General features: G+C 60.3%; 1 protein-coding gene and 2 non-coding genes across 10 annotated transcripts; all 3 read right to left on the bottom strand.

The window, feature by feature from the left end:
• On the bottom strand, positions 1-18,366 carry EIF4G1 (eukaryotic translation initiation factor 4 gamma 1). 8 transcript variants are annotated; one of them, XM_066193494.1, is made up of 35 exons: positions 18,293-18,366; positions 17,178-17,238; positions 15,783-15,891; positions 15,598-15,684; positions 15,266-15,298; positions 14,652-14,672; positions 13,956-14,129; positions 13,509-13,608; positions 11,679-11,791; positions 10,545-10,637; positions 10,398-10,464; positions 9,143-10,015; positions 8,050-8,138; positions 7,663-7,849; positions 7,167-7,300; positions 6,777-6,914; positions 6,412-6,585; positions 6,134-6,331; positions 5,727-5,873; positions 5,397-5,633; positions 5,216-5,320; positions 4,652-4,805; positions 4,447-4,544; positions 4,246-4,348; positions 4,024-4,126; positions 3,167-3,423; positions 2,959-3,074; positions 2,611-2,783; positions 2,353-2,478; positions 2,187-2,268; positions 1,872-1,970; positions 1,623-1,757; positions 1,453-1,534; positions 1,236-1,376; positions 1-1,125 (listed from the first exon to the last, which is right to left on the bottom strand). In XM_066193494.1, the coding sequence occupies exons 3-35, from the start codon at positions 15,855-15,857 to the stop codon at positions 944-946; spliced, it is 4,896 nt and encodes a 1,631-aa protein (XP_066049591.1). In that variant the 5' UTR covers positions 15,858-15,891; positions 17,178-17,238; positions 18,293-18,366; the 3' UTR covers positions 1-943. The 8 variants fall into 8 exon arrangements, with proteins under 8 accessions (XP_066049591.1, XP_066049593.1, XP_066049594.1 ...); XM_066193496.1 differs by having other exon boundaries at positions 4,024-4,114; XM_066193497.1 differs by having other exon boundaries at positions 6,777-6,896.
• On the bottom strand, positions 6,660-6,734 carry LOC136295586 (small nucleolar RNA SNORD66). Its single transcript, XR_010722710.1, has one exon. It is a non-coding gene; the product is annotated as a small nucleolar RNA SNORD66 (small nucleolar RNA).
• LOC136295585 (small nucleolar RNA SNORD66) lies at positions 7,931-8,007 on the bottom strand. The gene has a single exon (XR_010722709.1). It is a non-coding gene; the product is annotated as a small nucleolar RNA SNORD66 (small nucleolar RNA).
• Positions 18,367-18,568: the final 202 nt, after the last annotated feature.

The following is an 18,568-nucleotide window of genomic DNA, read 5'->3' as shown; positions in this document are numbered from 1 at the left end:
TTATTTAGCAATGTTCTTTTATTTCCAGTTTTAAGGTGAAAAGATGCCTTTAAATCTTCAATTAAATACTCCATAAAGAAAAAAAAAAAAGGCAAAAAAAAAAATTATTTACAAATTCACGTGACCAGTAATTGAATCCTTGTTTTAATAATTACACATGCGGCTCGTCACATCCGGCGCTCTATAAATACAGGGGACGCGGATGAGGGGGCCGCCCTGTCGCTTGTCCAATTGTGGCCCTAAACGTTTGGGAGGAGGATGGGAGCTTTTGGGGTCGTGGAGGAGACTCAGCCTGGCCCTGAGAGAAGGGGGGCCACCCCCCCTCCTCCCCGGCACCCTCCCCAGGTGTCAGAGCAGGAGCTAGGGGGAATGATTTATATTTAAAATTTAAAAACCATAGAGGGGAGGGGGTCCAGGCAGTGACGGAGGAATAGAGAGAGGACAGGGGAGGGGGAGAAATCACGCTCCTGTCCCCAAACCAAATTTAATAAGTTTATATATATATAATCTCTCTATATTTCATCAAGAAGGGGGGAGGAGAAAGAGGAGGAGGGAGAGGAGGGGAGAGATATGTCCCCATCCCATCCCCCCCTCTCCATGACATGAATCCAGGGGTGCTCTGCCCCACTCCCAGAGACCCGGTGTGCCTGTGCTGGGAGGGGGGCGAGGAGGGTCCCCAAGGGGACCCATGGCAGCCACCGCCTCAGTCAGCATCTGTTTATTATCATGACAAACTCGTACAGGCCTTACAAACAGAACCAGGACAGAGGAAGAAGAGAGAGGAGAACTGAAAAAAAGAGAGAGGGGGGGCTACAAGGGGCACAGCAGGTCCCTCAGCCCTGGCATCAGCAAGTCCATGGGGGCCAGGGGTGGGAAGGGATGGAGTCGCTCCCCAGGGTGCCCCGCTCTCTCTTCCCTTTCTCCTCCTCTTCCTCACAGCTGCTCAGTTGTTGTCCGACTCATCCTCAGCTTCCCGGAGCCAGGTGAAAAAGGCTGTCACCGATTTGAGAGCAACCCCTTTGCCCTGCTGCTCGGCTGGGTCCTTGCTGGACTCCCACTTGTAGAAAGCCTCCTCCTTGATGACGTCCTCATCATAGAGGGCATCAAAGAACATCCGCAGCAGGTCTGGGGGGACAAAGGGGAACCTCTGCTGTTTTCCAGCCATCAGCCATCCTGCTGGGGTGGGGACACATTTGCCACCCCCTCCTCAGCCCACCTGCACCCACGATACTCACTGGGAGGCTGGTCCAACTTCACCACCAAGGCTTGCAGGGCATAGAGTGCCTGAAGCTCCTTCTGCTCATCCCGCAGGTACTTCTGGAGCAGCTTGGCTTGGTTGTGGATGACCATGGCATCCACACGGTACGGGTTCTCAACTGGAGGGGACAGGGTGTGAGAGGGGTAGTGTGGGAAGGGGAATCCCCACCACTCCCACCTCACCCTGGTACTCACAGACAATGGCCAAGTGGCACACAGACGTCATCAGGGCCCTGATAAACGTGTTGGACGAGACCTGCTGCTCACTCAGGTTGGCCTGGAGGGGGAAGGGTACAGCACTGTGAGCTGGAGAGGGAGCCGGGAGGAAGCCTCCAGACACTCAGGCATTGTGCCTCCCCCCTCACCTCAATCCAGTCGTATATTCTTTGGTTGTTCGGGTTCTCCTTCAGCAGTTTGTCCATTTGCTTACACAGCTCCTCTGAGGTCAGCTCCTTGCGGCTTGGCATGTCTGAGCTATCCCCCATTGTGTACTCCAATTTCTGGGGAAGCAGACAGAGAGAGCTGTTGAAGGCAGCACAGGGGAGCACTCCGCTCACACTGCTCAACATCTGCCCACGGCCCACCTCTGCCCCTTGCTGTCACCACACTCCCACCTGCTCTGTGACAAATTTGTTGACATCCTGGTCCTCAGGCAGGAATTCCTTCCAGCTCAGGCCCCCATCCCGCCACAGCTTTCCTGCGGTCTTCTGGCCCTGCAGGACAGACAGCCAGCATCAGCAAGCCGTGCCCTCCATCTCTAGGGAGGAAGATACTGTGATTTGGCCATTCCAGCCCTACGATCCAGACACTGAAAGGAATGCCCCTCACCATCCTCTCTGGTGGCAGGGGGGTTCAATCCCCACATGTCCACCTGGCCCCCAAGCTGGATGCCAGTCCTTTAGACAGCCACACAAGCCCCATGCACTTACCATGCCCTTGCACAACAAGCCCAGCACCTCAACCAGCAGTGTGGTGGCCTTCCCAATGGGCACCAGGGGCTTCGTGATCTCCCTGTGGGGCACAAGAGACCTGCATGAGCTACCTGCTTCCAGGAGGCACCCTCGTGACAGCCCTGCTGAGGAGCACAGCCCTCACCTGAACAGCTCCTCCATGGGGATGCCTTCCTCTTGCAGGATGGGGGTGATGAGCTCAGCCAGGTATAGCCAGATGTGTGGGATGTCAATCTCCATGTCCTCTGCGATCTCCAAGATCTCCCGCAGCCTGAAGAGCAGAGGGAGCTGTTGGGATCCAGCAGTCCCCATACCCTTGGCTAGAGGGACTTCAGGATGTCTCAGTGCTGAGTCCTACTCAAGGCAGGGCCAAATTCAAAGTCAGGCTGCCCCAGCCCCTCACCCTTTGTAGTACTGCTCCTTGGAGAGCGTGCCTGCCTTCACCAGCTGGCAGAGTAGGGCTCCCATGTGCTCACGGGAGATGGTGCTCCTCTCCAGCGTGGACTCGATGCCATTTTGCACAAAGATGTAGAGCGAGGAGGGGCTGCCCAGCTCCTGCACACACTGCAGGGCCTCCTGCAGGGAAAACGGGGGTCAGTACTGCCCTACAGCCAGCTCTGGCTACCCCCTTCCACATCCAGGCACCATCAGAACCCTGCCCAACAGTCCTACCACATAGGGAGGGAAGCATATGGCATGTCAGGGGAACATGTATGGTGTGTTAGGGAACTTGGCCACCCCTTTCTCTCACCTTCATGTCATTGATGTGCAGGTATTCCTCTATGATAGCCTTGGATTTCTTCTCCAGTTCCTCTTCTGACAGCGCAGGCTTGGTGGATGTTGCAGGAGGTGCTGACTCTTGTTTAACTGCAATGAAAGGGTAAGGATCAGGCATCACCTGGGACAGGCAGAGCCTCAGGTGCAGCCAGACCCTGGGATATCACTCCTCCCCAGCTCACTGGTCTCTCGGCTCCGGTCCCGTTCCTCCGTCATGCTCGCAGCCTTGCGCACGGCCTCGGGGCCACCCTGCTTCTCCCGTTCTCGGCTCCTGTCCTCTGTCTCTTTGCTGAAGCTCCTCTTGGTGAGGGCAGACCTGTTCCTGTCTGTTCTCTCTGCCCGATCAGGACGCTCTAGACGGTCGCTACCCTTCTCCGAACGTGACTCCCGGTCCCCTCTGTCCCCAGCCTTCTCTGACCTGTCACGGCTGGAGCTGCTCCTGGGTGAGAGAAAGATGCACACACCGTGAAGAGTCCATCACCACCCTCCTGACCCCAGACTGTAGAGCTCTGTATGGTAAGGCTGTGCCACACCAATCCCCATGTTTTCTAGCACTTGACCATCCTTGGAGGAAAATTTTTTCCCTATTTCTCCCGCATTCCAAATCATACTCTTTTCCTTTTACTCAGCTCCTTGGCATGGCTGAGCAGTGCCTGCCTTTGTCCTACCCACACCTTCCTTCTGACACAGACTGTGGCAAAGCTCCCCTTTGTTTTCCTCTTCTCCTGAACAAATCCAAACTCCAGCTCTCTTTGGGGACCTCACACTTCTACCCATTAATGTCTATCCAAGGACCCCCAGGCCAGACCAAGCACCCAGGGGTGGTCACCCAAGTGCCAAACAGTAGGGAGGACACCCAGAGTGAAGTCAACCTTCCTTGCCACAAGGATTCAACACTGAGCTCCCTCAAGGCCCCATATTGCCACAGGGCAAATCCAGATACCGTAACTTGCCTATACACTGATCTACCAAAAGCCTGAATCAGGGGTTCTCCCTCACCCCCAAGCCCCCATCCACCACGGCAGGGCGGGCTCCTCACCTCTGCACCACACGGCGGGACTCTGGGCTCTCGGCAGGCATTGACTGCTGGAGCGCTGAGAAGCGGTTCAAGGTGCTCGTGGCTGGTCGCCCTGAATCAGATGCTGGACGTGAAAAGAGGGAAGTCTCAGAGTTCGGCAACTCCTTGGTAGAGGAACTGCCAGGGAAAGGATCACCCCTGCCACACTGTCCCACAGCACGCAGCCAGTTCCACACTGCCTACCTGAATCTGCAGGCTTCGCGCCAGACCCTCCACTGCTGCCTTTGCCCCAGCTCAGCCGCCCACCCGGTGCGAAGAGCTGGTTATTGGAGTCGATGGATCCAGGCTGCAGGTGGAGAGAGACAGTCACACCTGATCCTCCCACCAAGGCAGGACCTAGGCGAGGCAGCTGGCTCGGCTGCAACACCACACCCCCAGCCTCACCTTGGTGATCTTCGTTAGCCGGCTCGTGTCAATGGGCCGGTTGCCCTTGCTGATGGGCACCGTGTTCCAGCCATCATCTGCAACCAAGCTACTGCGCCCTGAGCATAAGAGAGACAGTCATAAAGTGCAGACCAGCCTTGAGCAGAGTCCAGCAGGAGAATTCCACCCCTGGCTAACTCAAGTGCTCGCAAGCCCAGGCACTCACCACTGGAGGATGGCCCAGGGGGTCCTCTCCTCTTGTCCTTCGACATGAGCTGCTGCACTTTGATGTGTTCCCGATGCTCCTCCATCTCTGCTTCCTTGTGGATCTGATCGATGGTTTTGGGGCCCTGGTCTCCTCGACGCGGCACCCAGCTACTCTGCATAGGGCAGGGAAGGAGGGAAGAGGGAACTGAGATGGCTGGAAGATGGAGGGAAAGGCATTTCCCCTTCCCAGCCATCCCGCTCTGAAAGTCTCAGATTGGTCTCCTGCCTCAGCCATCACTGCTCTTCATGTGTTGTGGCAGCTTTTGGCACAAAAAGGCTCGGTTTTCAGAGCCCCCCTGCATTAAACAGCTGCCAGTTACTGTGTGCCCACTACCACTACCATGATAACCAAGGGCAGGGGCTAACATGGTGTCTCTGGGGCTGGCCACAGCTCACTTACCCACCTCTCCCGTAGAGGGGACACACGGATTACTGGCACTCAGAGGATACAGGCCAGCAGCTCCAAGGGACCAAGCAGTGGATGGAGGACAGTCTCCAGGCAACTGCATTCCATGAACCTTACCCGTCTTAGGTCAATCACATCCTGCAGCATGAAACGGATTCGGGATGATGTCTTTTTCTCTTTGATGATCTTCTCCATCTGATTGAAGTACTGGTCCATCCTGGGCTATAGAGGGACAGAGCCATGGTCACATTCCTCCCAAAGGCAAGGGAAGGGCAAGGTAGGGCAGGGCAAGGAATACCTTGGCTTTCTCAAAGTCCAAGTCCTTGCCAATAGTCGTAAGCAGGCGGCAAAGGCACTCAAGAGACTCCTCATCGTGGTTTTTGAGCAGCTTCACCACGCAGTCATGCATAATGGCCTCCGTCAACATCTTCAGTTTGAAGAGCTCTCCAATGAACTTGATGTTGCCCAGGGATCGTCGTCGGGCCTTGTCCCGCGCCTCCTCCAGCTCATCCTTCATACGCGCCTTCTCCTCGGGCTGTACGAAAAGCCCAGCAGCCAATTCAGTGTCCAGAGCCAGCCCAAGGACACCCATGCCAGCCCTCAGTCACAGACTCCCACCCCAACTCACAGCACTGGCATCATCCATCTCTTTCTGCCGCTTCTCAAAGATCTCATCATCATCTTTGTCCTTCTCAAACTCCTTCTGGCAGCGGTTGAGCAGCAACTTGCGGAAGTTCACAGTCACTGTGGGCTTGTCTGTTGTGGGCACTTTAAGCTGCAGGGAGAGGTACAACCCAGAGAAGGAGCATAAGTTGTGTCTCCCCCAAAAGTTGGGCAAATAAACCGGCACTTCTCAAATCAGGGAAAAGCCACTCTATAACACTGTGATGCTCTGCTGAGACTCTGAACTTGGTCTTTCATCCACACACCCGAGTTTCCCCACTCCTCATGGAAGGACCTGCACACTACTAAGCTCAGCTGAGATGGCCAAAAAAACCTTGCCTACTCAGAAGAGACCACCCAGTTTCTGCTCACCCCCATAAGGCAACGGCACATGTTAGCATAGGCAACAGAGAAGTTTGGCTCCGAGATGGCTTTCTCGAAGACGAGGTCAATGACGCCCTTGAGCCGCTCCTCCGTGTCGATGGATAACTCCATCACCTGCTTCATCAGTTGCTGGAACATCTGGGGCGTCAGCTTGTTGAGGATGCTGCGGACACGGCGGAGCAGTTCCTGCAAGGGCAGCAGAGTCAGCAAGAGCTGGGCACTCTTCCCCCAGGCCCTCTGACTGCCTGCCCCCCCCCAGCTCCCACCTGTGTCTTGATATTCTCAGGATCCTCCTCCTCGGAAGCACGTTTGCTGCTGGGTTTCCAGGCCTTCTCGGCCTTGTTCAGCTTGACATCCTCATTGAGGGACACGGTAGCAATGATTTTGCGGGGCTCCTTCCTCTGGCTCTGCTGGGAGCGGCGGGGACCCAATCCTGAGGGCTGACACGTGGAGAAGAAACTCAGCTCTCTGCTCTGGGACCACGTGAGCTGGCTCCCAGAAGTCCCCAGTACGCCTACTCAGATCCTCAGTTCCATCACGGACATCAGTGGCCCAGACACAGCGGCTCGAAAGCTTGATCATCACAGAGAGGCAGAGCAGGATGGCAGGAATGAAGTGAGGAGATACTCACCAGGCCCCGGTTGCCCATGACAGGCCGGCCAAGGTTGGCGAAGGAGGGGGTGAAGTCAGGGCTGCAGTTCATGCCACTGAGGCGGATGGGGTCAATTGCCCGCAGTGGGGTCTTGTTGGCCTGCGAAGGTACACACGGCTGAGGATGCCCGGGGGCAGAGGAGCGGGATGGATCCATCCCCCAGCCTCAGCGCCGGGACAAGGAACTGGAAAAAAGGCCCCAGAGGTGCCCCCACACCCACCAAACCCAGGCTCAAGGGTCATTGCAGATGCTGCAATAGGACCCTGAGCACAAAAGGAAGTCCCTGCCCCACCTTCACATGGCACAAAGAAAAGCCAGATCCCACCTAACCACCACCCACAATTCCCCCATTTCCAGGGCCGCACCAACCTTGTCCAGCACCACATCTGTGATCTGGGGCAGCCCCTCAGGTTTCTGCATGCTGGCAAAGATGAACTGGAAGCCCAGCAGGAACTCCCGGTCGTATCGCTTCTTCTCCTCAGGGTTTAGTGGCTTCCATTGCTCTGCAGTGGGGGACAAGAGGAAGACTGAATATGGTCTGTGCCACATTCTCCACCCAGAGCTGTGGCGGGTCTGGGTCCACACAGGGACAAGCAAGGTGGGATGTACACGACAGAACTGCCCCAGCCTGGTACACCATGAGCATAATCATGCATGCTTAGAACACCTGATGCCACCAGCTCCCTGCCTCCTTCCAGGATCCCTGTGCTAGGAACTCTGTTCCCCACCCTATGCCAAGCTTGGGGACAAGATGGGAGGAAAATGTGAAATCTAGGACAGCAGGACCATGCCACCCACACCTTCCCCACTGCTGGGTCCAGAAGTGGTGGCTGTCAGCAGAGGACTGTGCCCAGGCATGGCTCACCTTCCTTGTAGCCATACTTCTGGCCAGCAGCCTTGCCCTTCTCTGGGGCCAGCTTGTCTTCCTTCTCCTCCCATGTCTCTTCCGACTCTTCCTGTGGACGGGCAGGAGCCACGTCCTCTGCTTCACTGGCAGGGGCAGATGGGGGGGGCTTGTTCTCCACCTCCGAGGCACTATCACCGGTCTGAGACTGCATCAGGGGGACAGGGACAGCAGTCACCCACACAAGCCTGGTTCTGTCCCCGTTCACCCCTCTTGTGGATGTCCACCTCGCCTCAGATCCTCATTACCATCACAGAGCATCAGTGGCCCAGACACGATGGCACAAAGCAGAGTTCATCACAGGAGATGGGACACAGGATGATCCCCAGACACCCCCAGGACACTCACCTCTTTAAAGGCATCCAGCAAATCACCTACTGCCTCCTTCTTGTTCAGCTCCTTCATCCTTCGTTTCTTCTTTGGCACCGACATGGCGACTGGGAGGAGAGGCAGGAAGGTGAAAGACAGGAACCCTCTCAATCCCCAGTACCCTGACACCAGCTACGGGATCACCAGCAAGGCTGCAGTAACACCAGGCAAGCTTCAAGACGGAGCCACAGGGATGTGGTCCTGCCACCCCATCACAGCCCCCATCCCCAAACACACCCTGATTTACCACATGCCTCATCAAAGCCTCCCATCCACACCACTGCCCTAGTGTGGTGTGCAGCACTAGAATGCTCCCCATCTTATCCGAGGATCCCTGCAGACACCCACGCTGCTCTACAGGCAGCCCTTACAGGGACACTCCCACTCAAACCTCTTGTTCCCATACACACTCCACTCCCTGGCACCACTATAAACTAGCCCATACAGATGTGCTCCCCAGAAATGTATCTGCCCTCAGGTTGCCCTCCTAGAGCACCCCTGTATCCCTGCCCAAGGCACTATATAAACACATCCTGTGAATGCATCTTCCCCATCGCTCCTATGTAACCTCAACACTCCTGTGCAGGGTGCTCAAGGAAAAAAAGAGAAACCCCAGCACATCTCCAGGGCATCCCACTTTCCTCAAGCACCCCTGTGTACTTGCACACCCCTACACAGCATGCCCCACATCTTCCCAGCCAATCTTCAACCTCCCAGTGTCCTCAATGACTGGGGACAATCCCAGATATAACCCTGATACACCCACCCGATACCCCTGTGTAGGGCATCACAAATAATTCATTTCCACTCCCCATGACATCCCCCACACACAGTCCTCTATACCCACCCCACTCAACTCAACAAATATGTACTCCCCAGCCATGTCCCTCATCCCACCATCCACAGGCACCATGTCCCTTTCAGCATCCAATACCCACACATCCTGTATCCCTAACCACATCCCCCACTCCAACACCCTCCCTATACCTCACGCCTAGCACTACACCCATGTGATAAGCCCCATCACCCAACACCCACCCTGGGGCACCCTGCAGAGCCCAGCATTCCCAACCTTGTGCAGTCGCTTCCGAGATCTGTGAAGGGGCAGGGGCTGGGCTCAAGCTTCGCTCCTGGGTCTCACCAGGGCCTTCACTCTCTTCCTCCTCCTCCTCTGCAGGTGGGGAGGCAGGGGTGCCAGGCTGAGCTGGCTCCTCAGGCTCTGAGATGGGGCTGACATCTGACTCAGGCTGCTCCTCACTCGGCTCCACTTTGCTGGTGCCCTCCATCCCATTGGGTAGAGGCAGCTCTTCAGGCTGGGCAATGGGGGAGTCCAGGGTGGGAACAGGCACCGGCTCAGAGACCGGCACTGGCTGGCACACAGGCGCCTCAGGGACCGTCTCAGGTGTCTCCTCCAAAACCCCATTGGCCTCAGCAGCAGGCTCGGGGCAGGGCTCTTCCCGGGGTGGTGGAGGGCTGGGGGAGGCAGGTTTGGCAGGCGCTTCAGGGGCCTGTGGTACAGTGGGTGGCGGCGACGGCGCAGCTGGCACCAGGGGCACGGCTGGCATCGAGGGAACAACGGGCACCGGCGGCACCTCAGGGGGCACAGGCTCCTGCGGGGTGGGCTCTGGGAGGGGAATAGCAACCTCCTCCTCCTCTTCCTCCACAGCCACCGTGTCTGTGCTGGGTGCGGGCACAAGGGGCAGCTCTGCAGCCCCTGGCACTGTAGTGATGGCGCTTAACGTCTTTTGCGGGTCAGGTGGCGCCTCGCCCTGCTCCGCTTTCGTGTCCGTGTCCACGGGAGGCTCCATTGGCACCAGCGTCACAGGTGAGAGCACCACGGGCTCCACCTCGGGGATCAGGGGAGGGGGAGGCGACGGGGATGCCGACTTGCTGGGCTCCAGGGAGACAGGCTTGCTCACCACCAGCGCGGGCTTCGGGCGGTCATCTGCAAGGCGGATGGCATAAACGAATGACTCTCTGATCCCCTGCTCATCCCACATTCCTCCCCAGATCCCTCTATCTTCAGGAGAGATAGGGTCAGATTTGCCAAGCCACATCACGAATGGCTGATGGGGACAACAGGGTGCCCAGAGGACAGCTCCAGTGCCCAGAGGACAGCTGAAGTGAGTATACAGCCCCCATTAACTCTCCAGGATCCAACAACGAGACACAGGTCCACAGGTATGAAGGGATGGCCTCTGACCCCAAAAGCTTCAGAAGAACCAAGGAACAGTGGGGCTGCCATTTCACATCCTGCAGTGCCAACACCAGGGAACCTTGCTGCAGCCATGCCAGCTGGCACACCCAGCCCTGGTAGGGACACTTACCGGGCCGGACAATAACTGCTACATGCGGGGTCTCTCCATTGGCCTGGGGCTCCAAACCGCTTCCAGCCTGAGGGGGCAAAAAGGGAGTTGAACAGGGCCACATCCACTTCCCTCTGCCCCAGCTGGGAAGTCAGAGGATCCACTTACCTGTGGAGGAGTGGGGGTGGATGAGGTCCTTGCTCCAGACATAATTTCTTCTGTAATATCTTTACCGCCTTGGTTGGGGTCTCGTATTCGGATCTGTCCAAGAATCAGAGCAGAAGGGGGATGCTGTTGGCAGGGTGCAGGACACAACATGTAGGCCACCCCCTTTCCCTGAGCTAAACACCCCCAGAACACCCTTCTCTAAAGGGAAAAGGGAGTTTCATTCACTACAGTGCCTGTCCTGGCCATGCATAGTTTGGGGACCAGTGGCTGCCACATCCCCTCACCCCAGGGCACAGTGTCCCACAGACACTGGCTTGTTCCAGTGCCTTGCAAGCCATTGCAACAGGCAGCTGGAACCAGCAGGTCCCCTGCCCACCTCCAGAAATCAGGGGACCCCAAGGCATCACTGTGCTGGCATAGGGGCTGCAAGGCCCCCCCCTCATTTTCAGGACAATACAGGGGACTAGCCTCAGCACACAGAAACCACAGCAAGCTCTGTGCCACCCCAGGTACACCCTATATGCCCAGAGCCTCACTTGCCCCATGTCTGTCATGAGTGCAGCATGAGCTACAGGGCGCCCTGCTGCGGGGTGACTGGAGGGGTACACGTGGGTCTGCCAGGGACTACAGCACAGGACAACGTGCAGCCAGGAGTCTTGACCTCTCTACCTTTTCAACACGACCTGCTCCCAGAACACCAAGTGCAGAGCTCAAACCCATCACTGATGAGGAAATGCCAGCACGCCACTTCCCAATGGCAACCCCTGCACCCCAGCACGGGGCCATGCCGGCAGCCACCCGGCTCCTGGCTATAAATAGGCCCCATGCAAGGCCTCTGAGCACCGGCATCTCCGGGAGCAGACAGCAGTTGGCAGCCGCGGCACCCCCGCCCTCCCGGGAGCTGTGACTCAGCACAACGCTGCCCGCCGGGACGGCCAAGGTCGCCAGCACCCACCATGCACCCCAGTTCCCTTGCTAAGCCCTCCAGCCTATGGGGACACAGCCCTGTGCCTTTTCCCTGGCATGGAAAAGAACCACATCCCATCCCACACACCACCACCACCACCACCTGGGGCTGACACCATCCCCCTCCTGCACGAGTACCCCCATGCCTGGAGGCAGATGGCTCCTTACCGTCTTGCGTTCTCGTTTTGGGGGAATCGGTGGTTGCTGGCTCACAATGACCTGGGCAGTGGGGACCCCCGCTGAGAACTGCTGCACCCCCTGCGCCGGGTAATACGCACCCGCTGAAGGAGAGGAGAGAGCGTCAGACGAGCCAACTTGGATCTTCCAAACCCGTCCTGAAGACTCCCTGATCTCCCAAACACAGGGGTCTGTCAGGAGCCCAGAGAGCCCTTACTGCTCTGCAGCGAACCCCCATCGCATCCGGCCTGGATTGTCCCAACTCGCCTGACAGGCCTGACCAAATTCCTTCCCTGTGAAGCAGAGAGCGTCCCTGCGCCACCCCCACGCCCAGCCAGGCCCTGCAGGCATCCACCGTGCCCACCAGCTCCACGCCACCAAGAGCCCTGCCTGGACACTCAGCCATGTCAGGTACAGGCGTCCTGGCTTTGCAGGCGGCCGCCTTCCTTCCTGCACCCTTATCTCCCCTGGGCCAGCACCAGCCCTAGGGCGGCACCAGGCAGCCTCCATTCACGCCCAGGCTGAGGGGCTAGGGCTGCATGGGGAGCAAGCCCAGCCCACAGGAAGGAGCTGTGCTGAGGGCCAGAGGCAGAGCTGGACCCCATCCAGGGCTGGCACAGCCCTCAAGAGGTGCTCCACACCTCCCGGGGCATCTGTGAGCATCACCCCAGAGCAGTGCCACAGGGATACAAGTGTGTTTGGACAGGCACAGTTGGGTGCTGGCCCCCTCTGGCTCCAGCACCTTCCCCACTGCACTGTCCCTGGAAGTCAACCAAGGTGCTCTGGTGACTGCCTCATCCCTGAGTCAGGGACACTCCCTTTGCTCAGGGGACACACAGGGACACTGAATGGTCCTCACATGCCAGGATGGGCCAGGCATGCAGGGAAGGAAGGAGACGCTGAGCTGCCTAGTGCTGAGGACCAAACAGGAGACCCAATCTGATTCATTTGTCAAGGGGCACATCATGCTGGGTCACCCTACTAATCCTGTGGGCAACAGGCAAGCTGCTGCCAGCTTCCGCAGGAAGAGCCACAGCAGCCCCAAAGCAGAGGTCGGGGACACACCCATCCTGGAACCTCAAAGAGATACCCAGAGCATGTCCCAGGGCTGTGCACAAAGGTACAGCAGTGTCCTGGCCCAAGCACAGGAGACAGCCACTGCCAGGGGCCACCTCCCTCCTCTGAGGAGCTGGCTAGGCTCTGAGACAAGAGGGAGGGAGGCCGGGCACGTACCTGGCTCAGGAGAAGCCCATTTCTGCCCTGGTTATGCTTTGCTGCTGTGTCGGGGCCAGGCCGGAGGCCTCGGCTCACATTTCTGTGTCTGCTGGGCCTCCCGAGACCAACCAAGCCTAAATATAGTCACAGCCCGGGTGGCCACATGCGAGCAGGGGGAAGGAGGAGGGGCTGCTCACATCACGCTCCCTAAGCACCAGGAGGGGGCAGGCATGGAGTACCCGGCTCAGCTCCTGGGGAGGAGCTGAGGGGGGTCAGCAAGCACTGAACTGCTCACCACCCTGACAGCAAGTAAGGGGGAGCAGGGGATAAAGTCTGCCCCAGCCCTCCGCCAGCAGAGTTAAATATTAAACAGTCCCAATTTGGAAAAGGACAGGGGTGAGTAGACTGGTGCAAATGGACCAGTGGGACATGATGTGCTGCTGGGCAACAAGCAACTGTCCCCCAAAACAGCCTGTAATGGAGCCACAGTGAGTTGTGCTCAGCTCAGTGGGATGCACAGAGGCCAGAGGCAGGGGAGCAAAAACATGGGGAAGTGCTGCTCTGCTGAAAAAGCACTGGGGAGTGGAGCAACGCCTCTGTCTGTACCGTAAGTCCCGAACTCTGTGGGGCTGGCTCCAGGGTAAAAACTAGGGGCGCCAGGTTGGACCGGGTACTGTTGGGTCGGGACAACGTACGTGGAGCGACCCTGCAATGGGAAAGAAGAAAAGTCAGTTATATTCCCTGCAGGGCATAGACACGCCCCCAAAACAGATGTAACCCCAAACCTGCCTGTGAACTAGTTGTACACTAGGGCAGAGAGCAGGACACAGGCAGAGTAGACATCAGGTGCCTCGGGGAACTGTTGGGGAGGGGACAAGTACTGCCTGCCACCTCTCTACAGAGCCAGCAGCACCCTGCTCAAATCAGTGGGTGCTCAGAGCCTTGGGACCCCTTCCACCCTCCCAAAACAGATCTGGGCTCCAAGCCCAGGCAACACCTCCCACCGGTGCCTATCCCAACCCCCACCCACACAGTCCAAAGCATAGCCCTCACCTGTCCGGGAATGTAATAGGCTCCTTGGGAAGGTGTGTAGGATATCTGGGAGGGTATCATCATCACCTGGGAAGCAGCTGGATACACATGGGCAGGAGGGCCGGGCCGAGCCGTCGTGTTACTCTGCACACGGGATGCACTGGCAGGAGGCTGTGCCCTGTTCTGGTAGAAATGCTTGGGGAGAGATAGGGCACAGCGTCAGGAGCTCCAGTACTTTCATCTGCCACCACTGCACACAGCAGGAGACACCAGCCCCCCCCGCTCTGCCGGGATGCAGCACCGCCTCGGCAGCCCCCAAGGCCACCCCCCACCCCAGCACCATCCTGTCCCCACGCACCTGCGGGGCTGCCTGGGTCCATCCGACCCAGCTCATGCCCAGGGCGGCCCCGGCCCAGCCCTCCCGGGGCCGGCCGCTCCAACGCCCGGGGCCGGCCACGGCCGCACGCAGCTCGGCGGGTCCCAGCGTGCTCTGCATCGGCTCCCGGCGCTCGCAGTGGATGCTGGGACCTGTAGTCCCGCCATGCCGGAGCCGGACAACATGTGGAGCTCCCTATTCCCACCCTGGCCAATGGCGTTCATCCCGACCCAGCCTATTTGCCGGGCAAGAGCATCCCCGGGAGCAGCAGCTCCAGCCCAGCAATGAGTGGGCAAGGAAGGGTCCGCGCACGCACCCCTGGGGCAAGGAGAAAGTGTTACCTGAAGAGACCTGAATCCTCCCTGTTAGCAAGCGCACGCATACAGAGGGAAAGGGGGAAAGAGAGAGACAGGAGTTACTGGCACTGGGACAGGGATAGCAGAGGAAGGGACAAGAGGCCAGGGAGCCCTTTGCCCACATCCCAAATATAGTGAGGTCCACTGTAGGGACTTCCCAAGAGGCAGGGATAGGTCTGATGAGCTCCCAGACAGCACAGCCAAGGATGTCACCAGATCAGTCCCCAGCAGCACCTCCACACAAGAGGGCTGATAGAGGTCCAGAGCCTTGCACACCACTGCAGGGCCTTGGGAGACCAAGCAAAGCAGGGAGGAAGAGGAAGATGAGGAAGGGCACAGGCAGAAGCAACAGCCTGGGCTGGAGTTAGCACAGGCACAGCCACATGCCACAGGCTTCATGCAAGGAGGGAACTGAGGAGACACTGCAGAGAAACCTACCCAAAGTTGAGCAGGCATTCTGCACTTTCCCCAGACCAGCCTGTCCCCTCTCCAGTGTCCCCACATGCCCCCCAGCCCCTCCTTCATGCCCAAGGTGGGTGTTTCTGTGCAGTGTCAGGGAAGGGTGTACAGCATGCAGGGCAGGGGAAGCGGGTTAGTACCTGCTGGTGAATAGCCCGAGGCCCTGCTGGAAACTGAGAGAGGACGAAAGGGAGGTTTGGGGCAGGGGAGGAAGGAGAGAAGAGCAGTCACTCCGTGGGCATCCTCACCGGAGGCGCCTGCCCCCCCACCCCAGGGCCAGGAGGTCCTCAGGTGGCAGTCGTGGTCCAGATCATGGGCTCATTCCCCCTTCACAGGCACACACCAGTCCCAAGGGGCATCACATTGCTCCTAACACCCCTGGGCTCCGTGATGGTGTGGGTTACGTGGCCAGAAAGCAGAAAGCTGCTGGATACCCCTTATCACCCTCTCCAGCTCTGGGCAAAATCCTTACCTGGCGCGGCTGGGAAGGCGTATTCATTTGTGAGGTCGGTGCTGGGTTAAAAACCACAGGTGCCGTCTGACCAGGTGGGAACGTCGGCTGGGAAGAAGGCAGGGAGGAAAAGAGATGGTACCGCTGCCCCTGGCACCAACTGGGGAGGCAAAGCTGGGTCCCCCAACTCTACAGGGGACAGTTACCTGCGGCAGTCCGGGAGAAGGGGCAGGGTGTGGGGCAGTCGGGGCTCCTCCTGTGGGCTGTGGAGCTTTGTTCATTTCATGGGGTTGGGCATAAGGATCCCCTCGCTATCTGCAGAAAGAAGGACTGTAGGCATAAGCTGGAAATGGCAGCACCCTAAGCATCTGTCTCCCATCCACATCAGCCCTGAAATCTGCAAATTTGCAACCCCACAGCCTACCAGTGGAAAGCCAGGCATCAGCCATGCCCCACAGACAGCATCCCACCAAGGCACCGGCCCTTAGCCATCCCCTCCTGCTCCACTGGGCCACAGGTAAGATGGGGTAGGTACTGCCAAGTCACCCAGCCCTGGCAGGTCCTCACACCCTTCAGAGCAGAGCCCCCCATCATGCCCCAAACCCAGCCATGCCCACCAGCAGGACTGACCCACCACCCAAGGTGACCCCCACAAAGCCCATCCGGGCGCTACAAAAAAGTGGTCACCAGTGCCCATGATTTGCAGCTAGCACCTAGGCCACCACTAACTCCGGGGGGCTGGGTGGGCCGGCGGCACTCCGGCGTCAGCCGTGCCCAGCTCCACCCCGGCTGACCTACTAAGCGCTTCCCCCGGCCGGCCAAACCTGTTCCTGCCGGTGGCACCGGGTCCCCAGCGTACACCACAAACGCCTACCAGGGAAGGCAGGGAGCAGCTCCCACGTCCCCCCGTGCCACTGACACTCCTGCCCGCTGCCCTGCCCAGGGGAGTCTGCAGCCCCCTGCCACCACCAGCACCCAGGCAGCCCAGACACCCTCCTGGCTGCCCCAGGAAGGACCTGGCAGCCAGTGGCTGCTCTCCCCGCCCCAGTGCAAAGGCCGCCGGGGCAGGAAAGAGAGGCGGTACCCCCCACACTGCCGGGGGTCCCCTGCACCCATGGCACCCTGCAAGCCCACTGCCGGCCAGACACCCAAGGGAGCAGCCCTGGTGCCTCCTGTAATCTGACGCCCGGACGCGTCAGCACTGCCGGCCCCCGGCCCCGCTGCGGGCACTGCCAGACACGTCCCACCAACACTGGGAAACAGGGCACCCCAATCCCCCCTGGGCTGCACCTTGGTATGGGGGTGCCAACCCATCACAGGGAACCCCCAAGCCACAACCCCAGTGGAGATGGGCCCTACCAGGGTTTCAGGAGGTGGCAGGGGCTGGGTTGCACCCCACAGTGCTCTCCCCAGGCCCCTTTTCACCGGAGACCCAAGTGCCTGGCACGGACAGCCCGTACCTGAGCCAGCTTAGCTAGGCCTTGAGACCAATCACCCCAAAACAGAGGGGGAGGATTGTCTCACAGCGGACAGGGACACCCAAAGACAGCCAGACCTGGTCTCCTCCGCCAGACACAACCGGGAGCGAGCAGGATACTCACCCCCCCGCGGGAAAAACCTGGGCCGGCTGAGCGGGCCTGCAGAGACCGTTCATCCGACTGACTGGGAGAGAGGAGGGGGGGGGAAGAGAGAGGGAGAGAGAGATCAGGCCGGGCCCCGCGGGGGGGAGCCCGGCCGATCCCGACTTCGCACTGGCCCGGGTAGCCCAGCAAGACCGGGGAATGCGGGTTCCGTCCCGGGGAACAACGGGGCACTGCCGCGGCTGTTTGTAATCGGAGTCGCCGCCGCCTCTCCTGCGCCGGGAGCGGCCGGGCCGCGGCCTGTGCTGGGCCCGCCGACGGGGCGGGGAGTCTCTGCCCGGGGGGGAGTCCGGGAAGGCCCAGCTCGGTCCGAGTGAGGGGCCGGGGGACGGGATCAGCAGTTCGGGGAGGCGGGAACGCACGGGGCAGAGGGGGACAAGACGAGGATCACCGACGGCAGGGCTGGGACAGGCCGCGGCGGTGGCCCGAGAGCGGCCGGCCCCGCCAGGCCCAAGCGCGGCCTCGCCCCCAGGCCGAGGCGGCGGCCAAACCGGCGACTGCGGCCGGCTCCGTCCCGGGGCGGCGGCACCGCCATCGCGGCGGCGGGAGGGCGCGGTGCGGTGCCCGGTGCGGCATCCGGCGGCCCCGCTCCCCCCCGCGGCGGCGGTGGCCTCTGCCAAGGACACGTGTCACTGCCGGCCGCAACCGCGGCCCCGCGGGCACCGGCGGCGGCACGGGAGGACGGGCGCGGCGGGGCGGGGGCGACAGGGCTCGCAACACATGCGGCGGCGGCGCCGGGCCTAGGCGCCGGGAGCACGTGTGCGGCGGTGGCGGCGGTGGCGGGGCACACCGGCCGGCACGTGGGCGCGGACCGACGCCGCCGCCGCGGGATCACGGGGACCATCGGGACGAGTGGAGTCCGGCGCAGCAGCGGAACGAAGCACGGGACAGGGCGTGGGAAGGGGGTGGCGGCGGCGGCGGCGGGGCGGCACCCACGTGGTGGCGGCGGCGGCGGCGGCGCGACAAGGCCCGGCGGAGCGAAGCCCGGGGAAGGGGGGGGAATGGGGCGGCACGCGCGGCCCCGGTACCGGCGCCCCCCCCCCGGGGCGCGCGCCCGCCCCGCCCCCGCCCGTTACCTTCAGTCTCCTTCAGCGCGCGCGGCCCGACGCAGCCGCAGCGCAGCGCAGCACGACCATTTCCGGAGCCGCGCCGCGCGCAGGGGGCGGGGCCGCGGGGCCGCGCGCCCGCCGCCGCGGGGGAGGGGCGCACGGGGGCGGGGCCGCCACGCCCGGACCGCGCCGGGCCCCGCCCCCGACCGCACGTTGCGCCGACGCCGCGCCCGCCCGGCCGCTGCGGTCACGTGGCGGGGCGGGGCGAGGCCCCGCGTGTCTCAGAGGAGGCCGGGGTCCGCA

The sequence above is a fragment of the Chamaea fasciata genome, unplaced genomic scaffold (assembly GCF_029207755.1).
Source record: "Chamaea fasciata isolate MVZ Bird 193981 ecotype frontalis unplaced genomic scaffold, bChaFas1.0.hap1 SCAF_11, whole genome shotgun sequence".
In the NCBI taxonomy this organism is placed as follows: Eukaryota; Metazoa; Chordata; class Aves; order Passeriformes; family Sylviidae; genus Chamaea; species Chamaea fasciata.
This window is presented reverse-complemented; position numbering and strand designations above follow the sequence as displayed.